This window comes from Crotalus tigris, unplaced genomic scaffold (genome assembly GCF_016545835.1).
Source record: "Crotalus tigris isolate CLP2741 ecotype Arizona unplaced genomic scaffold, ASM1654583v1 scf7180000019972.133881, whole genome shotgun sequence".
Classification (NCBI taxonomy): Eukaryota; Metazoa; Chordata; class Lepidosauria; order Squamata; family Viperidae; genus Crotalus; species Crotalus tigris.
This window is the reverse complement of record NW_024097801.1, coordinates 87,332-108,842: the sequence shown is the minus strand read 5'-3', so window position 1 is coordinate 108,842 and position 21,511 is coordinate 87,332. Positions and strand designations below refer to the sequence as shown.

General features: G+C 47.1%; 1 protein-coding gene across 1 annotated transcript in view; it reads left to right on the top strand.

The window, feature by feature from the left end:
- Window positions 1-564: 564 nt before the first annotated feature.
- The window catches only part of APPBP2 (amyloid beta precursor protein binding protein 2), a 67,504-nt gene continuing 46,557 nt past the window's right edge, over window positions 565-21,511 (top strand). The window contains exon 1 of the mRNA XM_039365217.1: window positions 565-1,046. Within this exon, the coding sequence (XP_039221151.1) occupies window positions 906-1,046 (141 nt within the window). The 5' untranslated portion in view covers window positions 565-905. The remainder of the gene's footprint in view (window positions 1,047-21,511) is intronic.

The following is a 21,511-nucleotide window of genomic DNA, read 5'->3' as shown; positions in this document are numbered from 1 at the left end:
GGGAGAAAGGCTCCCAGCTGCCCATTTTTGAAAACAAAACAAAACCCCACAGAAATGCTTATGACCGCCAAACCCCCTTCTTTCCCACACATACCAGTAGGGCTTTCCCACAAGCCTAAACACAAACACGTGTCTCCATCCATTTCCCTCCCACCTCCTCTCCCGGGCAACCCGAGCCCCCAAACTTAACAAACCAACACCCCCCCCCCACCCGTTTAGCCTGCCCTAAAGGATGACCCACAACCCCAAAAGCCCGGACGGAGGAGGAAAAGCGGGGAAGAGGAGAAATTGCACGGCTGTTCCAACAGCAACCTCCTCCCCTCGGCCCCCCCATTCCGACATCCCCCTCCGCTAAGTGGAGGGTGCGCGCGCCTCCTTCCCTTGCGGGGAGGGGCGTGGCCGGCCCCTCCGAGGCCGCGCGTGCGGAGAGGAGGGGGGGCAAGTCGCCCCTCCTATTTTATTTAGAGGGCCCTCCGCAAACCCCGCCCCCAACCCCCCCCCACTCCAGACGCCGCCGCGGCCTGCGCGCGCCGGGCGAGGCCGGCCTCCGCGCGGCTTTTCCTCAGGCGCTGTGAGGGGGGGGGGGGAAGCGCGGCGCGGACTCGCCCCTCACGCGGGCGGCGGGTCCTTGCCAGGCCGCGGCGGCCGCCTCTTCCTTCCTCCTCCTCCTCCTCCTCCTGCTCAGCGAGGGCGCCCCCAGCGGCTCCCGCCTCTCCTCGCCTCAGCCCGGCCGGGGAGGCGGGTGAGGCAAAGCGCGGGGAAGGCAGGCGGAGAGTCGCGGCGGCGGCTGGGCGGAGCGACTAGGCCCGAGTGGCGGGGATAGCGGTGGCCGTGCGAAGGCAGTTGAGGCCTGCCTGCCCGCCCGCCCGCCCGCTTGGTCTGGGCGGCCGCCCGAGCCAGGCAAGATGGCGGCGGTGGAGCTGGAGTGGGTGCCCGAGACGCTCTACAACACCGCCATCTCGGCCGTGGTCGACAGCTACGGCCGGGCGCGCCGGAGAGACATCCGCTCCTTGCCGGAGAACATCCAATTCGACGTCTATTACAAGGTGAGGAAGGCCCGGCCCGCCTCGCCTGCCTGCCTGCCTGCCTGCCTCTCCGGCTGGGATGGGAGACTCGGATGTTGGGGGGGGGGGAAGAGGACACGCTGGAATTTTGCCCCCCCTTTTAGACAAGGGGGGGGAGAAGAAAGCAGGGAGGGTGTCTTACCTTCCCCCCCACACGGCCGTTGCCCCCTGCCTCTTTTGCACCCCCAACTTTCCCCAAACCATCATCATCATTATCGACCTCGGACTTGCAAGTGCCCCCGATCTGCTGACTTAGCCCCCGTGGCTTTGCATCCCTTTTGGGAAGAATTGCACCCCCCTCCTATCTTTTTGGTTTCCCCCACCCCTTTGGTTTGCACCCCCATCTGAAGAATTGGTTAGCCCCTCTCAGCTTTTCACACCTAGGGAGAATTGCACACACACACCCCGCCTATCTCTTTGGTTTCCCCCACCCCTTTGGTTTGCACCCCCCTTTGAAGAATTGGTTGCCCCCCCCAGCTTTACACACTCAGGGAGAATTGCATGCCCCCCACGCCTATCTCTTTGGTTTCCCCCACCCCTTTGGTTTGCACCCCCATTTGAAGAATTGGTTAGCCCCCCCTCAGCTTTGCACACCTTCTAGGGAGAATTGCAATGCCCCCCTCCTATCTCTGGTTTCCCCCACCCCATTTGTTTGTTTGTTGCCCCCCTGTGAAGAATTGGATCCCTCCATCTGACAGCTGGTAGTATGGGCAGCTTTTTTTTATTGTATAAAGAAATTTGAAAGATACATCCCCTGTCTCCGCCCCCCCCTCCCCAATATGGGCCTTGTTTATCCTGCACCCAGTCAATTCATGGCAGAATTAATATTCCACCAAGAGTCCTTTTTCTTTGAATTCTGTTGTTTCAGTGTTCCTGGAAAATGACACCGCTGTAATCTGTGCCTTTTGCTTGTCTCTGCACCCTTTTTTTTTTTGCATCTGGGAGCTTCTCCCATTCACATGTTGTTGTTTTTAAGTCACCTTGGGACCTTTCAGCCTTCGGTGGAATTTTGTTTTCTTTCTGGGGTTTTTTTTTTTTTTTTGCAGTGGGATTGGCCTCTTGGAAATACCTCTTGTTTTCTGTTCTGAAAAATGATTTGCACCCATCAGAATAACTGGCTTCATCCCAGCCCGTTGCTGCATGATTTACTCCTCTTTGCTTTTCACATTTGCTTCCCAGGGATTTCTCTTCTGCCCATATTCCACCCAACTATTTCACTATTGCATCTCAGCTTCCTTGGACTTTTTCTCTCCACTCCACTCCAAACCCTCTTCATTTCAACCCTGAGCTACAAATAGAGGCAGTCTTCAACTTATAACCATTTGTTTAGTGACTGTTCAAAGTTACAACAGCACCGAGAAAAGTTATTTATGACCATTTATCAGACTTAATGGCTGTTGCAGCATCTCCATGGTCCCATGATCAAAATTCAGAGATGCTTGGCAACTGACTCATATTTATGACAGTTGCAGTGTCCCAGGGTCACATGATCCCCTTTTGTGACCTTCTGACAAGCAAAATCATTTGGGAAGCCAGATTCACTTAACAACGGTGTTACTAACTTAACAACTGCAGTCATTCACTGTGGCAAAGAGAGGTTGTAAAAATGGGGCAACTGCACTCAGTTAAGACATGTCTCACTTAACAAAGGAAATTTTGGGCGTAAGTTGAGGACTACCCGTGTTCTACTGTATTGGCTCCTCAAAAGCTTATCCCCACTTCTAAAGTTGGCCAACTTTGATACCCTTTCTTCATGATTTTTAAAACTTCCTCCAGAAAACTCCTCTCATTTGATTCTTTACAGTTTATTGGAGAATGTGAGACTTGTGCCTGTATGACACCCCCAGATGTCCTGGTCTGGGAAAGGTTTTGCGATTTCTACCCAACCGACTGCCATTTTTTAAGAGCCATTGCTCAACACATCTGGAGGGCACTGGTGCAGGAAGGCCAATTTAGGAGCTGAGGATACATCCTGTAGCACCCTAAAGGGCTAATTTACAACCGTCCTGCCCATCCCAGACATGAAATACTGTAATGTCAATGCTTTGGAATCTGTGTTGTGTTTATTATCTGTATTTTTCTTAGAATGCCCTGTGGTTTGTAATGTGTTTTTGAATTGTTCTGATAAATTTTACCAGTTATGATACAGATAGTCCTCAACTTACTGCTATTTGTTTAGTGACCGTTTGAAGTTACGACAACACCAAAAAAAGTAACTTAGGACCCGTTTTCACACTTGTGACCATTGCAGCTATGGTGGCATGATGAAAATAAAGAGGCTTGGCAACTGGCATGTCTTTATGACGGTTGCACTGTCCCGGGGTCATGTGATCACCATTTGTTTACCTTCCCAATTGGCTTTTGAGAAGCAAAGTCAATGGATGAAGCCAGATTCACTTAATGACTGCATGATACACTTAACATCTACAGTGATTCATTTAACTGCTGAAAAAAAGCAGGTAAAATAGGCCAAAAGTCACTTAACAACTGCCTTGCTTAACAATGGAAATTTTGGGCACAATTGGGGTCGTAAGTTGAGAACTACCTGTAAAGAAGGACTGGTGCTTTTTTAACTTTGGCTTTTGATGTATGTTCATAGATGGGACCTCATCAGGGTGCTGAGATTGGTGGAATTAATTGGAAACAGTCCTTTAATAGAGAATGTGTGCTTTGGGGCGGGGAGGTTTATGCCTCATAAAAATGATCATCTGATTGTTTACTGCAGTCCCTGCATTTTGCTATGTCTGAATATTTTCAGAGAGGGATCGACCGGAAGACTCCAAACAAGTTGGGCAATAATCCTTGGTGTTTGTCTAGACTAGAATTCAGTGGCTTTGTTTTTCATATTGGTTACGTAGCGCAGTGTTTCCCAAACTTGACAATTTTAAGGCATGAGGACTTCAACTCCCAGAATTCCACAGCCAGCAATGCTGGCTGTGGAATTCTGGGAGTTGAAGTCCACATGCCTTAAAATTGTCAAGTTTGGGAAACACTGACTTAGCGGATCACTTTATTTGTTTACATAGAACTTTCCTTTGAAACATAATTCATATTTATGTTCTTGATGATGGTGGAAACCCTGTTCACCTTCTGTCCATTTTGAGGCAGCGCAGAGACAATATGTGGCTTTCCTATTAAAAAAAAATAAGAATAGGTAATCTCCCACCTATCAGTCATTTTCATACACTGGAGTGAATGTTTGCATGTTATACCTATCTTAATTTTTCTTCCAAAAAAGAAACCCCTCCCATCCTTTACACTTAGGAGTAACTCTTTAAGGCAGTGGTTCTCAACCTTTTTAATGCCGCGACCCCCAACCGGTCATAAGTCGAGGACTACTCAACCGGTCATAAGTCGAGGACTACTCAACTGGTGCAGCACCGTTTGCAGAATGGGACTTTTGGCGGGCTCAGCAGGGCAGAGACAGCCTGGACAATTCCTATTGGCTTTTGAAAGCCAATAGAAGTAGACTCTATTCAAGAGAGTCTATTCTATTGGCTTTCAAAAGCCAATAGAATAAAAGGGAGTAGCACAGCTAAGGAAAAGGGGGAAAAAAATGGCGGACTGCGTTGTTTGGAGACCCCCGTGAAATGGTCGTTCGACCCCAAATGGGGTCCCAACCCACAGGTTGAGAACCACTGCTTTAAGGGATTCCGTGAGTTAGTTCCAAGTGCAGGATATATCATATGGACAGTAGAATGTTTTAATAATAATTTAGCTAGAACCTCTGGTTGAGAGAAGGAAGGGTTTCTGATTCAGTCTTTTCCTCCACCTGAAAATATATTACAGGTAATAATAATAAAGTTGGAAGGGACCTTGGAGGTCATCGAGTCCAACCCCCTGCTCAGGCAGGAAACCCTATACCATTTCGGACAAATGGGTGTCCAGTCTCTTCTTAAAAACTTTCAGTGTTGGAGCATTCACCGCTTCTGGAGGCAGGTTGTTCCACTGGTTAATTGTTCTAACTGTCAGGAAGTTTCTCCTTAGTTCTAGGTTGCTTCTCTCCTTGCTTAGTTTCCATCTGTTGCTTCTTGTTCCTCGGTTTACAGTCACAATTGAGCCCAAAATTTCTGTTGCTAGGTAAGACTTTTGTTAAGTGAATTTTGTCTCATTTAAAAAGTGGCTCATCACAGTTGTTAAAATAGGAACATGGTTGTTAACTGGATCTGTCTTCCCCATTGACATTCCTTCTCAAAAAGTTGCAAAATGTGATCACATGACCTCAGGACACTGCATCCGTCATAAATATGAGTCAATTGCAAAGTGTCTGAATTTTGATCACGTGACCACGGGGATGCTGCAATAGTCACAAGTGTGAAAAACAGTCATAAGTCACATTTTTCAGTGCTGTTGTAATTTCAGATTGCCACTAAATGAGCTGTCGAGGACTACCTTAATATGTTTTCTATAACAGGGATTTTTATCATATGAAACATCTGTCCTAGAAATTAAAGTGATTATGTGATGGGAATGCAGTCTCATTATTTAGAAACGGAAGGATGAACTTTATATAAGAGAAATCTGTCTGTAAAGAAAAATGTAAATTCCCCGTATGCTAACATTTAGCATACAGGTGCTAAATCTGATTCCCACCTGCTCCCCTCCTTACATTGTCCCTGAATTAAAATTAGAACATTATATAAGGAAAACATTCTTGGAGAGCTGTCAGGAAAAAATAAATATAACTCTTTAAAGTTAAATTCTTACCCTAGCCCTTCCCACTTTTTGACCATTTGCCTGTGTTAAAAGGTGACAGTAGCTCGATAATGCAGCTGCCAGGAGTCTCCTCCGCCTTAAAAAAAAACTTGTGCATTCTTGCTACTTCTCACAGCATATTACTTAGCTTATCAGTATGAGAAAAACAAGCCCTCCAGCTTGGAAGTTGTGAATTGCTGACTAAGCAGTTTGCTTTGTGGTTTGTGACATGCAGCAGTTCTGTTTTTGTAGGGTGATCAGGAGAAGGGGCCTGTGAACAGACCACACAAAGATCTGATCCCCTGGCAAAGAATTTATTGGGGGGGGGAATCCTTTTGTTCCACGCATCAGGTATTAGATCAGTGGTTCTCAACCTTTTTAATGCCGCGACCCCCAACCGGTCGTAAGTCGAGGACTACTCAACTGGTCGTAAGTCGAGGACTACTCAACTGGTGCAGCACCGTTTGCAGAATGGGACTTATGGCGGGCTCAGCAGGGCAGAGACAGCCTGGACAATTCCTATTGGCTTTTGAAAGCCAATAGAATTAGGCTCTATTCAAGAGAGTCTATAAAAGGGAGTAGGACAGCTAAGGAAAGGGGTGGGGGAAATGGCGGACTGTGTTGTTTGGTGACCCCTGTGAAATGGTCGTTCGACCCCAAATGGGGTCCCGACGCACAGGTTGAGAACCACTGTGTTAGATGGATATCTCTCTGTGTTTTTTTCAACATCCAATTCTTTCTGCTTGTGACCTTTAAAGGTCAGATGAATGCTGTTTTTTTTTAAATGGGCAGCAGAGAAGTACAAGAATTCTCGACTGATGACCAAAACTGAGCCAAAAAATTCTGTTGTTAAGTGAGTTTTGCCCCATTTTACAACCTTTCTTGCCACAGTCATTCAATGAATCATAGTGATTGTTAAGTGAGTAACACGATTGTTAAGTGAACCTGGCTTTTCCATTGACTTTGCTTCTCAGAAAGTCACAAAAGGTGATGGATGACGTGATCCCAGGACACTGCAACTGTCATAAGTATGAGTCAGTTGTTAAGCGTCTTAATTTTGATGACATGACCATGGGGATGCTGCAGTGGTCATAAGTCGCTTTTTTCACTGCTGTTGAACTTCGAACGGTCACAAAATGAACTGTTGTTAAGTCGAGGACTACCTATATCAGAGATAGGCAACCTTGGCTCTTTTATGACTCGTGGACTTCAACTCCCAGAATTCCTGAGCCAGCCATGCTGAGGGGAAATGGAGAGGTTTCCAAGCTGAGCCATGCGGGCTCAGGAATTCTGGGAGTTGAAGTCCACGAGTCCTAAAAGAGCCAAGGTTGCCTACCCCTGACCTATATAAATGATATTCTGAGACAGAGGAATAGTCTATATAGCATGGACAATACAGATGAATGCCAACAATGAATGCCAGTTGGAAATGTAATTTATTTATTTATTTATTTTATGAGACTTATATACCGCTTTAAGTGCAAGCACTCTCTAAGCGGTGTACACCAGTAAGCAATGTATATATATATTTACATTGCCCCCAACAATCTGGGTCCTCATTTTACCTACCTCGGAAGGATGGAAGGCTGAGTCAACCTTGAGCCGGTGAGATTTGAACCGCTGACCTGCTGAACAGTCAGCTAAAGTGGCCTGCAGTACTGCACCCTAACTGCTGCGCCACCTCGGCTCAGTTAATTTGATTAGAAGTGTCAGCAAATGACATATACGAGTCTAATGAACCACTCAGAATGGCAGAAGGCCCCCAGTTCCTCCAAGCTCAGCCAACGTGGCCTTCAGTCCAGGAGGATGGGGATTACGTTCAAATCATCTGGATGGTTTATGTTGGATAATTCTGTACCAGTTCACGTGTTATGCCACGTAACACGAATGCTTTCTGGTGGGGTTTTGCCAATGTTGATGTCTGGCAACTGCCTGGATTAGTCTCTGCAATTTTCTTGGCAGGGTTTTTAAAAATATTTTATCCTTGTCTTCTTCTAAGAGAGAGCTCATTGAGCTGGTTTTATGCCTAAAGTGGGATTAGAAATCACCCACTTTCTAGCCACTACACCAAACTGGCTTTTGGTTTATAACTACAGGCAGTCCTCAATTTACAACCATTCATTTAGTGGCCCTTCAAAGTTAATAGCGGCCCTGTAAAAAGTGACTATATGACTGTTTTCCCTACCTACACTGTTGCTGCATCCCCATGGCCACGTGATCAGAATTTGGACTCTTGGCAACTGGCTCATATTTATGACGGTTGCAGTGTCCCGAGGTCATGTGATCACCTTGTTTCCACCTTCTGACAAGCAAAGCAATGGGGAAGCCAGATTCACTTAACGGCTGTGTTACTAACTTAACAATTGCAGTGATTCACTTAACAGGAAAGGTCATAAAATGGGGCAGATACACTTAATAACTGTCTTGCTCAGCAGTGGAAATTTTGGACTCAGTTGTGGTCCTAAGCCGAGGACTACCCGTACTTTGGATGGGTCACACAACACATTGGACCAAAATGCATGCTGCAAATCTAACCAACTGATGTCATTAAATCAGTCATGGCTGAGTGAACTTTTTAGCTCGTCAGCTAGGATAGCAGCAGTCCAATTTGTTTAAATTGTTATTCAGCTGGTCCTTTTACATTTTATTTGTTTGATTTCAAAATTAAATTTCAGTAGGGTGGAAAGAGGTGGCACAGAGAAATGCCATGGATGCTGCTACTTCTGCAATAAGATATAAACCAAAGTTTACAAAACAAAAAATGGTGGTGCGATATACAAGGCCAAAACCAAACAACCCCATATAAACGACTAATGTGCTATGTCAGGGGTGTCAAACTCAATTTCATTGAGGGCCGCATCAGCAGTGGGTGCGGCCTTCTGGGTGGGCGTGGATGGAGTGGTTGTGGCCTACTGGGTGGGTGTGGCCAGCTCTACATCATTTGCGTCAAGGGTGCCTGTGGGGGCCTGGGCAGGAGTGGGACAGATCTGAGGGTCTCTGGCAGAAGGGGGTGGGACCAGGGCAAGGGCCAAGGCATGGTCCACTGGAGGAGCCTCACTGTTCCTCTCAGGCCATGCAGGGGGGAGGGGCTTATGGAGCTAAGACTGAATGCATTTCAGCATAGATGGCCACCACAGAATTGTACATTGGCTCCCGGCCGGCCTGGGCCAGGGCCAAGGCAGTGGGGGCCATTCCCTCACTGTTTCCAGGATGGCTTCGCGGGCCGCATGAAACCACATTGCGGGCCGCATCCGGCCCCCGGGCTTTGTGTTTGACATGTCTGCGCTATGTGAATCAAGCCTTTGTCTGACCCAGCATTTGTATCCTTACATTCATTGAACTTATTCTAGAGCCAACTAAATGGAATTGTGTTATCTTTGTTTTTCCAAGAAGCAGGAGGAAAAAATAATTTACAAAATGGGACTAGGAAGTTGTGAAATAGTAACTGGAAAATCTGGCAGGATGATAGCGCTGCAGAGGCATTATTTGCAAAAATAAGAAAAAGACAAAATAACCTCTGAGACTGTGTCTTCTTCTCAAAAGAACAACATGGAACTGTGATTAAAATGTTTAATCCTGCGGGGGAGCCAGTAGGTTCCTTTCCTGGGACAGAGCATGAAAGAGCATCACGGAGTTGCTATGCTATGTAAAATAAATATTGTGCGTTTAAGCAGCGGCTTGTTTTTTAAAAAAATTTTTGGAATATTTATTTACTTGATGCTTTTTCTCCCAAACGGAACAGAGTACGTCATCCAGTTTTTGAGCAAAGTTGTCTTTCATCAACATGTTGCTCTCATCCAATTCTGTCACAACTCCAATGTGATTATCCTACATTTTCAACTATGGTGGTAAAATAACATAGCATAGGTAAAATGCAGTGTAAGGGGGTCTGTTGCTTATACGGAAGGACTAATGCCTGCCTTTTAGTAATTTTTTTTTAATTTGAAGAATTAAAAATAAAATTCTACAATATCTGGAAGTTGCATGTGAATAAGATGTGTATTTATATTTTTAAAGGGCTGAGGGAGAGAGCTACTGGTCCAAAGATTAGATACTGGTACATAAAAATTAAATTCAGATTCAGATTCCAGAACAGTAGGTCCTTTTTAACCGCAACCCAGTTTGATTGATATATTCTCTCTTGAGTTAATCCCACTAACATGTGGTTCTCAACCTTTTTAATGCCGTGACCCCCCCCCAACCGGTCGTAAGTCAAGGACTACTCAACCGGTCGTAAGTCGAGGACTACTCAACTAGTGCAGCACCGTTTGCAGAATGGGACTTTTGGCGGGCTCAGCAGGGCAGAGACAGCCTGGACCATTCCTATTGGCTTTTGAAAGCCAAGAAGTAGACTCTATTCAAGAGAGTCTATTCTATTGGCTTTCAAAAGCCAATAGAATAAAAGGGAGTAGCACAGCTAAGGAAAACGGGGGAAAAAAATGGCGGACTGCATTGTTTGGCGACCCCCGTGAAATAGTCGTTCGACCCCAAATGGGGTCCCGACCCACAGGTTGAGAACCACTGCACTAACATCATTTGCTTCCCTTTAATCTCCAGAACGAATTCCTCTTTTCTAACTTCAACTATAGCTAAGCATAATTAAGCCAGTATTTTTTAATCATTGGTTATCAAAGTAATGGCTTGGTTCATACAACATGCTAAGCCAGGAAGCAAGCAGCAATATGGTTTAGTACAGGGGTCTTCAAACTTGGCCCTTTTGTGACTTCTGGACTTCAACTCCCAGAATTCCTCAGTCAGCCTGCCTGGCTGAAGAATTCTGGGACTTGAAGTCCACAAGTCACAAAAGGGCCAAGTTTGAAGACCCCTGGTTTAGTACAATGTTTAAATCTGGCCTAGGCACCGGCTTCAAAACATGATTGTTTTTGCAATGTCTAAAAGTTGAGTCATGGCAATTGGATTTCTTTTCTTTTTTGGTTTGAAACGTTTTGCCTGCTTATCCAAGTAGCTTCTTCATAACTTTGCTTCCTTTCATCTTTGGCCTCCAATTCCTGCTTTCCTGTGGCCGTTTGGATCCTGGAATGCAGAGTTCTACACCCAATAATATTCCTAAAGCACATTTGTTAAATTGCAGCACTAATCCAACACCATTCAGAGAGAGGTTACGCATAGGCTGATGTTTTTTGAAGAGCGAGATCTAAGAGGCAGAAGCCTTAAAGTGACAACTTGGATTTTAACCTAGAAAGAAATGACATGCTGTGTACAAATAATTATTTTCAGAAAGGAAGAGATGGAATACATATAAGAGAGTTCAAAAGATACAACAACAACAACATTATCATCATCATCATCATAGAGTTGGAAGAGACCTTGGGAGTCTTCTAGTCCAGTGTTTCCCAAACTTGACAATTTTAAGGCATGTGGACTTCAACTCCCAGAATTCCACAGCCAGCAATGCTGGCTGTGGAATTCTGGGAGTTGAAGTCCACATGCCTTAAAATTGTCAAGTTTGGGAAACACTGTTCTAGTCCAACCCCCTGCTCAGGCAGGAAACCCTATATCAGGGTTCCCCAACCCCCGGTCCATGGACCATTACCGGGCCACGGCATGCCAGCAACTGAGCTGCACAAACAAGGAAAGCCCCATCCACAGAAAGTTGGGAGGGACCTTGGAGGTCATCTAGTCCAACCCCTTGCTCAGGCAGGAAACCCTATACCATTTCAGACAAATGGCTGTCCAATCTCTTCTTAAAAACTGCCAGTGTTGGAGCATTCACAGCTTCTGGAGGCAGGTTGTTCCACTGGTTAATTGTTCTAACTCTCAGGAAATTTCTCCTTAGTTCTAATCTAGGTTGTTTCTCTCTTTGGTTAGTTTCCATCCGTTGCTTCTTGTCCTGTCTTCAGGTGCTTTGAAGAATAGCTTAACTCCCTCTTCTTTGGGGCAGCCCCTGAGATACTGGAAGACTACTAGCATGTCCCCTCTGGTCCGTCTCTTCATTAAACTAGACATACCCAATTCCAGCAACCGTTCCTTATATGTTTTAGCCTCCAGTCCCCTGATCATCTTTGTTGCTCTTCTCTGCATTCTTCTAGAGTCTCAACATCTTTTTTACATCGTGGTGACCAAAACTGGATGCCATATTCCAAGTGTGGCCTTACCAAGGCATTGTAAAGTAGTATTAACACTTCACGTGATCTTGCTTCTATCCCTCTGTTAATGCAGCCTAGCACTGTGTTGGCTTTTTTTGGCAGCTGCAGCACCCAGCTGGCTTATATTTAAGTGATTGTCCCCTAGGACAACGCACAGCTTTCTAGTGTGTTGTGGGAGCTCTCTATTAGACCCCGAAACTCCCATCTAGTTATCTGGTGATAAGATGGCTCTAGCTAGGTATGGCCCAAAGCATCGCTTGACCTGCTTCTGTTTCTGGTAAAATTCCAAGTGTTGATCTGTATACCTGTTTTATCAATTATCCCTGGTACGACTGACCTTTGCTTGGAGAACTCAAGAGACACATAGCCAACTCTTTTGGAAGTAAGGCCTCGCTAAAATATGACAGGCATTTGGGAAGAAGAATTACAGTAGTTACTTAAGCCACGCTCATTGGAAGAAGAGAAGTCAGCTGGTTCTTAACTTTTATAAATCAATATTAATTAGCTGATTATCTTTTCAGACTTAGAACTTTGATTTAGATACTTTTCATCCTTGAAATACTGTGGTTCTCTAAGATTGGGTTCCATGTTAAGCCTTGTTTAGTTTTGGTTTGGCATAATGGCGTTACTGCAGTTAATTTAACCACTGTGATAGAATCTATAGGCTGTGACTCAGTGCAGAGATATGATAGCGTGGGAGCCCATCATATTTCCCCTGCGAAGGAATTCCATTATTTGGGAACCATCAGAGAAAAAATGCTACCCTTAAGCAACATGCTGGAGGACTGATCTGTCATTAGAACAGTTATTCCATTTTCAGAATGTATGGCCCGGAGGAAAAAAACAAATTACAGGAAACACAATGAAATTAACAAACATAGTACCCACCACCATTTCAATAGCAGCAACAATTCTCAATGTCCTTGCAGGAAAGTTCAATTTTTTCCAGCCTTTCAAAGTAATGCCAGGGTAGATTTACCAACCAAAATGCCAGGGTAGATTTACCAACCAAACCTTTCTCAGATAAGTCTCCTTTGATGGGCCTTTGAGTCAATTGTAAAAGGAACTGTTACAGGGAGGGTGGTGGCTAATTAAATTCAACTATTCTTGAAGAAAATAGACAAATTTCATTTCAAAATAGATTTCAAGTAAACTCTAGTGCAGTGGTTCTCAACCTTTTTAATGCTGCGACCCTCAACCGATTGTAAGTTGAGGACTACTCAACCGGTCGTAAGTCAAGGACTACTCAACTGGTGCAGCACCGTTTGCAGAATGGGACTTTTGGCGGGCTCAGCAGGGCAGAGACAGCCTGGACAATTCCTATTGGCTTTTGAAAGCAATAGAATTAGACTCTATTCAAGAGAGTCTATTCTATTGGCTTTCAAAAGCCAATAGAATAAAAGGGAGTAGCACAGCTAAGGAAAAGGGGAAAAAAATGGCGGACTGCGTTGTTTGGCGACCCCCTTGAAATGGTCGTTCGACCCCAAATGGGGTCCCGACCCACAGGTTGAGAACCACTGCTCTAGTGTTAAGGTAACTTTGATTAGCCCAGGGGTCTTCAAACTTGGCCCTGGCCCTCAGCCAGGCACACTGGCTGAGAAATTCTGGGAGTTGGTCCACAAGTCATAAAAGGATCAAATTTGAAGACCCTTGGATTAGCCTATAATTGACTTTCACTAACATCCTGGCAGATAACAGACACAATGACAGTCTTCTGGGTTTGTTTGGTTCCCCCCCCCTTTTTTTTTTGATCTCTTTGGACTGGTGATGATACTCTGAACTGTGTGAGAGATTTAGAAGTGGGTCAAATACCTCCAGACTCTCTCCTGCCACCAGTGCTTTGCCATGGCTATATTAAATTACTGAGTGAGGTCACCAGAAGGTTTGGTGCTGTGTATTATTAAGATGTTGGTGTCACTCAAAACAATATGTGTCATCATTCTCAAGTCGTGTCATTAACCTCCTTAGATGCCTGCCAGCAGGCACTTACTAACCGCAGGAGTGACGATACATTGAAATGGAATTTAAGAAAGATAGTAGGTGTATTGTCCACGAGTGCTCCTGAATCCTGGTGTTTCAGGTTGAAAGGTACTTACTTACTGTTAGTAAGAGGTGCTTACTGTTAGTAAGAGACAGTTCCACTCATTTCTTGTAGCCTGATTTCCAAGAAGTAGTGCATTAATTGTCATCAAATTGGACTTCTATATAACTTGAAAAGTTTGGTTAATAGAAAATACAGCAATCAGATTATTGGGTTGTGGGTTTTTTTAAAACAAAAAATCTTGCCCCCCCCAAAAATCTTGACAAATTTAAACATTTGCCGTGACCCCTCATAGATTTCTTGGATAAATTATGAAATGTTGGCTATCATTTTTAAAGAAATAAATAGCTTAGATATGGATTTATTATGTGAACTCATGCGGCTGCCCATCTCAGTCAAAACCCTGGACAGCTTAACAAAGCATAAGAGCAGAAACATCAGTGAAAACAGTAGAACAAATAATAAAAGGCATCAGATAAATCAGTTCTGTTAGTACAGGGCAAACGACTAACCAGGCTCTATTTACATCTTGGCCCTAAACCAGGAGTAGGCAACCTTGGCTCTTTTATGACTCGTGGACTTCAACTCCCAGAATTCCTGAGCCAGCTTAGGAATTCTGGGAGTTGAAGTCCACGAGTTATAAAAGAGCCAAGGTTGCCTACCCCTGCCCTAAACCCTGAGAGAAGCACCCGATTTTTTTTTCTTTTTTATTTTTTGGATAGGCCCAACAAGCATTGGGCCTATCCAAACTTTAGTGGCAGATCTCTTCCACAAAGCAGGCACTGTGACAGAGAAAGTATCCCTCCCAGATTCCATATGATGACACCTATGGAAAGGACCTAAAGCAGTGATGGCGAACCTTTTGGAGACCGAGTGCCCAAACTGCAACCCAAAACCCACTTATGCATCGTCAGGTGCCGGGTGGGTGTGGCCAATTGAGTGGGCGTGGCTATGGTGGTAACGGCAGACTGGGTGGGACTAAAAGGTTCAGTCAATCAATTCCAACTTTGCAAGATCTTTTTTTTCCCACGAGAAGTTGAAATTAACTGATTGATTGAACCTTTTTTTTTTTTTTTGTACACGGCGGCGGAGGCCTAAAGCGAAAAGGTTTTATAAAACCCAGCTGAAGGCCTAGGACTGGGGCGACGGCGCGCGTGCCCACAGAGAGGGCTCCGAGTGCCGCCTCTGGCACCCGTGCCATAGGTTCGCCACCACTGACCTAAAGCATACCTATCTTGCCAGATCTGATAGGCTGGGCAGAAATGACTGGAGAGAAAGAACATTCAAGGTTGACTCAGCCTTCCATCATTCTGAGGTCCGTAAAATGAGGACTCTGATTGTTGGGGGCAAATATGCTGACATTCTAAACTGCCCAAAGAGTGCTGTAAACTAAAGCATTAAGGGGTATTATATAGGTAGTCTGTGACTTAAAAGGCGAGCCCAGAATTTCTCTTGCTAAGCGAAACATTTTGTTAAGCGAGCTTTGCCCCGTTTTTTTACCACTTTTCTTGCCACAGTTGTTAAGTGAATCACTGCAGTTTTTAAGTTAGCAACCTGGTTGCCAGGTGAATATGGCTTCCCCGTTGACCTTGCTTGTCAGAAGGTCATAAAAGGTGATCATGTGACCCTGGGAACTCTGCAACTGTCATAACAATGAGTCATTTGCCACGTGTCTGAATTTTGATCATGTGATTATGGGGCTGTGACAACGGTTGTAAGTGTGAAAAACGATCATAAATCATTTTTTTTCCAATGCCTAACTTTGGACAGTCATTAAATCAACTGTTGTAAGTCAAGGATTACCTATATAAGTGCTATTGCTATTTTTCTTGGAATAATCCCAGTAGCTCATTAAATCCATAAGAAAAAGTATGTTTGGGGGCAACTCAAGAATGGGCCTCTCAAATGTCATATTGAGAAAGACACTCCCTGTGAAATACCATGTTTTGAGGTGGTTTTGTGGCTCAAGGATAGTAATCTTTGATAGCATGGATCATGGAAATAAGGAGGAATTTCCTGAGAGTGAGAACTATTAAGCAGAGGTGTGCTCTATCACTGGAGCTTTTCAAGAAAAAAACCCAGAACATTTGCCAAAGATGGTATGAGGACTCCCGCTTTGAGCAGAGGGCTGAACTAGAACAGGGCTTTTCAACCAGTGGTACGGGCACCACCTGTGGTCCATTGGCACCTGGCAGGTGGTACGCGACCATCCTAGAAAAGTGGTAGCAGGGGAGGGGAATGAGCTGAACCGGTGGCAGCACCGCACAAGCCTGAGCGAGAGATGGCTGCAGCTGCAGGGCTGTCAGGGCTCAGCGGAAGCGTCAGGATCAGTGCTGCTTTCCAGCTGATCGGCGCTTCTTCGGGGCTGTCAGGGCTCAGCGGAAGTGCCAGGATCAGCGCCAGGCTCCAGCTGGAGCTCAGCACTGATCCTGGCGCTTCTGCTGAGCCCAGAAGGAGAGCTGATCAGCTGGAATATTGCAGCATCTCCTGGGTCTTGTGATTCTCCAGCACTGGAGATGGATAATTCACCAATGGGTCGAGACTGTATTCCTGCCCAATCAGATCAGCCAGCCAAAGTTGCCACGCCCGTCCTGGACCACGAGATTCCAGTCTTGACTGATCTCGCCCACTGGTCAGAGGTTGCAAACTTGGCTCAGGCAAGTACAATCTCCATTGGTGGATTATTCCGCAAACAATTAGGCAAATTTATTCTTTAATTCAACTTAAATTAATTCCTTAATTCAATTTAATTTGAATTAAATTATTCAAATTTAAAATTAGAAAATTTCTTTTTGGGGGGAATTTTTCCCAGTAGCTGTGCATTGGGGGGCGGGGGGAGAAAAGATCGGATTACTAATTAAGTCTTTGTTTAGTCTTTGTTTACTCTTAGTCTTTGTTTAGCAAAGGCTAAGAAGTATTCTCTTGCTGAGAACGTCAATCTAGGTAAGGAAGGTGATCCTTCCTACCCCCCCCCCCACTCCCCGTCACCCCCTCCTTCTCCTCGTTCCAGCCAGGGAAATCCGAGCCGGCTGTTAAAAAAACTAGTTTAGCCAGCTGGGGAGCGCGAGCCGAGCCTGCGGCTGCAGCTCTGCTGAAGATACAATTCCCTCGTTTAATTCCCTTGGGCAGCACCGGACCCATAAGGCTTCAGACTAGCGGGCCGGAAGAGGGGCGGGGGCACGCATGGGGGGGGGAGGCAATCCCTGGAATTCACACGTTCAGGCTCTAATCTTACGATAACAAGAGCCGGGAGCGCCGCCCGATCATTCTTGCTCGGACCTCCCATTTCAAATTTCGCGCGCGGATCCTTTGTTAGGCTCCACGTGGCTCAGGCAGGAAGAAGGATCACTGCGCATGCGCGGCAGCCATCTTTGCGCACGCGCGGTAGTAACCCTCTTCACTGAGCAGGGGAGTCACTGCACATGAGTGGAAGCCATTTCCTGCGCGTGCGCGGTCTTATCTCCTTTATCAGACCTTCACAGTGACTCAAGCGACCTGAATAATACTTAAATAAATAAATAAACTAGGCCTAGCTAAGGAGAGCATTGGGAACGACGAAAGGGGTAAGCCCCTTCCTAGAGAGGGTGAATACTCGCTTTTAGGATAAGAAGAGACCCCTTTTTCAGAGAGCGCACAAGGGCTAAATATTGATCTTCACCTTAGTGATCTCCATCTTTCCAGGACTTGGTGTCCCTTGCTTCCAAGTATCCACTATTTGATTGGCTCCACCCGGATTCCAGGCTCCCCCGGTAGTGTGCCTATCCTTATCGGGATAACAACCGCTGGGATTCCAGACGCCCCGTATCGTGCGTCTGTCCTTATCCACAGCATTCCAAGCCAGATTCCAGGCACCCCCATTAATTAATGTGTCTGTCCTTATTCATGCACAGCCATTGTTAGTATCTGGGCGCAGAGGCTGTACCTGGGTTCCAGGTGCCCCCAGTAGTGTGTCTGTCCTTACTCAGTGTGTATTCTCTCCTAATACCGGGATCCCCCTACTGTGGTCCTGTGCTATTGGAGAATGGAGAAAGCCATCATTCCCTTGACAGGAGCCTTGCCATCCACATCAGGCCTATCTGGCCTGGAAGGCAGCCACAAGGCAGCGACTACTAAGGCCAGATCTGCCAAAAAATCTTCCAGGAAGATGGACAAACAGGCAAGCAGGAGACACCAGGCCCTAGAAAAGGAGTTCGCTAGGGCGCAGAAAAAGGCCAGGTTGGAAAAAACTCAGAATGGGGGCCTAGCTCCTAAATTAACCCTTGGAGCCTCATCTTCTCCACTGGGGGCATGGTCGACGGGGGAGTCCTCTCAGTCCCCCACGCGATGCAGGACAGGTGAGTTCTCTTCCCTCTCCCAATCTTCCTCAGCACGGGTGTCTCAGGGGCCTACCGAGGCCACATTCACACCCATGGCAGCAGGACCACAACCTAGCGAGGCGCTTCCGCTACTATCGGAGGATCACCTGGCGGCCTTGATCGCACAGGCCATAGACCGAGCCTTTGAAGCTAGGGCTCTGGGTCCCAGGCCTTGAACGTCCAGGCCCAAGACCGGCCACCAGCAGGAAACAGGGACACTGAAATGTCCATCCTCTCCATCCGAATCATCTCTTTCCGAGGATTCTTACCTTGACCAACCAGGTGCAGAGCAAACGGTCCAAATGTCCGAAGATGAGGACGCCCTACCTGAGGTACCCTCGTTCAGTGGTCTCTTTAACCCCTCTCTCTTTGTTACCCTACTACGTAAGGCTGAACCCATGGCTCATTTCGAACAGGGAACTCCATCAGAACCTGTTCTTCCTGACGCGGAGGCCGACCCGAGGTTCGTGGAACCGGTAACGAGTCAACATCGCATCCCCTGCCCCGCCTTGTTCCTGAACGTGGTCAGGAAACAATGGTCCTCTCTAGCTTCCCTTCCTCTTCCAGGTAACACCGACAAGAGGTTGTATAACGTAGCCAAGGAACTGGAGGAGGCGTTGGAGGTGCCCATGGTAGACGAGCCCTTAGGGCCCTTAGTGTCGTCTACTGCCATATCTGGTGACTTCTCTGAGGCCCTTAAGGCCGAGGACCGCAAATACGAGTCCACCTACCGGAGATCACACCAAGAAGCAGCGTGGGCTATCAGGGCTGCAACCTCCGCCTCTTTCTTCAGCAGAGTCACACTCTGTTGGCTCCGTCAACTACAGAACCAGGTACCAGCGGAGGACATCCGCATGCAGCAGGAACTCAGTAAGATGGTAGCGGCCACGGAGTACGCGGCAGACGCAACACTCCAAGCGACCAGATTCTCGGCCAGGGCCATCGCCTCCAGCATCATGGGCCGGCGCATGCTTTGGCTAAAACATTGGCAAGCCGATGCCAAATCCAAATGGAAGCTGGCATCCGCCCCATACCAGGGAGGCAAACTATTTGGGGATGCGCTGACACCTTACCTAACAGAGAACAAGGACAAGTGCAAGGTCCTTAATCACATCCTCAAGAGACAGGAAAGACACCCCGGTCGCTATTCAAGGAGGCAATCCTTTCGTGCAGGGGCAAGGTTTGGCTATTCTCAGTCATCGCAGCCCTTTCAGGCCAGACAGGAGAGACAAACAGAGAGACAAAATTCAAGACCTAGGCAGCAAGCACAAGGCAAGCGGCCCTTTCGCGGGAATAACCACCCGTTCCGCCGCTCCAGATGACTCCTCATCAGTCCTTCCCATAGGGGGCAGACTCACCCTGTTTGCCCACCAGTGGGAAGCAACCACCACAGACGCATGGGTGATAAACACCGTCCCTCACGGCCTATCCCTAGAGTTCCTCTCCAACCCCCCAAATCGGTTCCGTTCTTGCCCATACCCCCGGAACCAAACAAAGAAAAAACTCATGAACGAAGCTGTTCAACATTTACTAAGCATTCGAGCCATAGAACCGGTGCCACCGGACCAGAGAGGCCAGGGTTTTTACTCCATACTCTTCGTCATCCCAAAACCATCAGGGGGATGGAGAGCTCTTCTAGATCTCAAAGGTCTAAATTTCCATCTGGCATATTGCAAATTCAAAATGCAAACACTACGCTGCATATTGGGAAGTGTAAGGAAAGGAGACCTCCTGACGTCGATCGACTTCACGGAGGCGTACCTACACATTCCTATCTCTCTGGCCCACCGCCATTTTCTACGGTTCGAATACGGGGGAAGTCACTTTCAATACAGGGCACTCCCGTTTGGCCTGTCATCGGCTCCCAGGGTGTTCACCAAGATCCTTGCGGTCCTGGCAGCTCATTTGAGGACGATACCAGTCAGAGTCCAATGTTACCTGGACGACATACTGATCCAGTCGTCCACCCGGTCCTCCCTGGCGGACCTCGAACTAGTGGTAAGGCTACTCCAGGATCACGGGTTCTCGGTGAACTTCCCCAAGAGTCACATGGTCCCCACAACAAGAATACTACACCTAGGGGCCATCATAGACGCGGTGGAGTGCCGAGTGTACCTTTCCCAGGAACGCTGGAACAGCATAAGGGAGTCAGTGCTCCAATTACACCGACGCCAGTCTACAACGCTAGTCAGCCTTTCCAAATTGCTAGGGAAGATGATCTCGACCATAGCAATCATGCCATGGTCCAGACTTCACTCGCGGGAACTGCAATGGTTCATGCTCCCATTCCAGAGACAGAACCTCAGTGCATCCCAGCAAAGGGTATGGCTGCCACAACGGGTAAGACGCTCCCTCGCGTGGTGGCTGTCCCCAGCCATGCTCAGAGGCTCATACTTCAGAGAACCGAACAGGTTAGTTCTCACGACCGACGCAAGCATGTTCGGTTGGGGAGCTCCCCTCCAGACAAGGTGGGTGCAGGGCCGTTGGTCCACATCGGATCTTCGACACAGCATAAACTGGCTCGAACTACGAGCCATTCACCTAGCCCTACGGCACTTTCACAGCTTGCTGGCACGGCGTCACATACCAATCCTCACGGACAATGTGGCAGCCAAAGCCCACATAAATCGCCAAGGGGGCACTCGCTCCCGCTCCCTATAGTCCGAGTCCCTCCTGCTAGGAGCCTGGGTGGAACAGAACCTGGCTTCAATCAGGGCCGATCATATATCAGGGGAAACAAACACTCAGACAGACCTACTGAGCAGGACAACAGTAGATCATTCGGAATGGCGCCTCCATACGAGGGTCTTCAAGGAAATCTGTCACTGTTTCGGTCGACCTCAGGTAGACCTCTTCGCATCTCAGTCCAATGCCCAGTTGGATCGATTCTTCTCCCGATTTCCGTCCGAGGGAGCGGAACAGACAGATGCATTCTGGAGCCCATGGCCTCGGGGGCTACTTTACGCCTTTCCCCCTCTGCCTCTTCTCCCAGCCGTAATACGCAAACTCCTTCAGGAACGAGCCGAGGTATTCCTGGTGGCCCCATACTGGCCAAGGAGACCTTGGTTCGCTGACCTGAGAAGCCTATCCCTGACGGATCCTTGGCAGATCCCCCCGGACAAGGTCTCAATCAATCAAGGGGTGATTCTACACCCGGACCCGCAGTGGTTACAACTAGCCGTCTGGCACTTGAACGCTCGATCTTAGCAAGGGGACTTTGTTCGCAAGGGGTCATCAGAGTAATTCAGG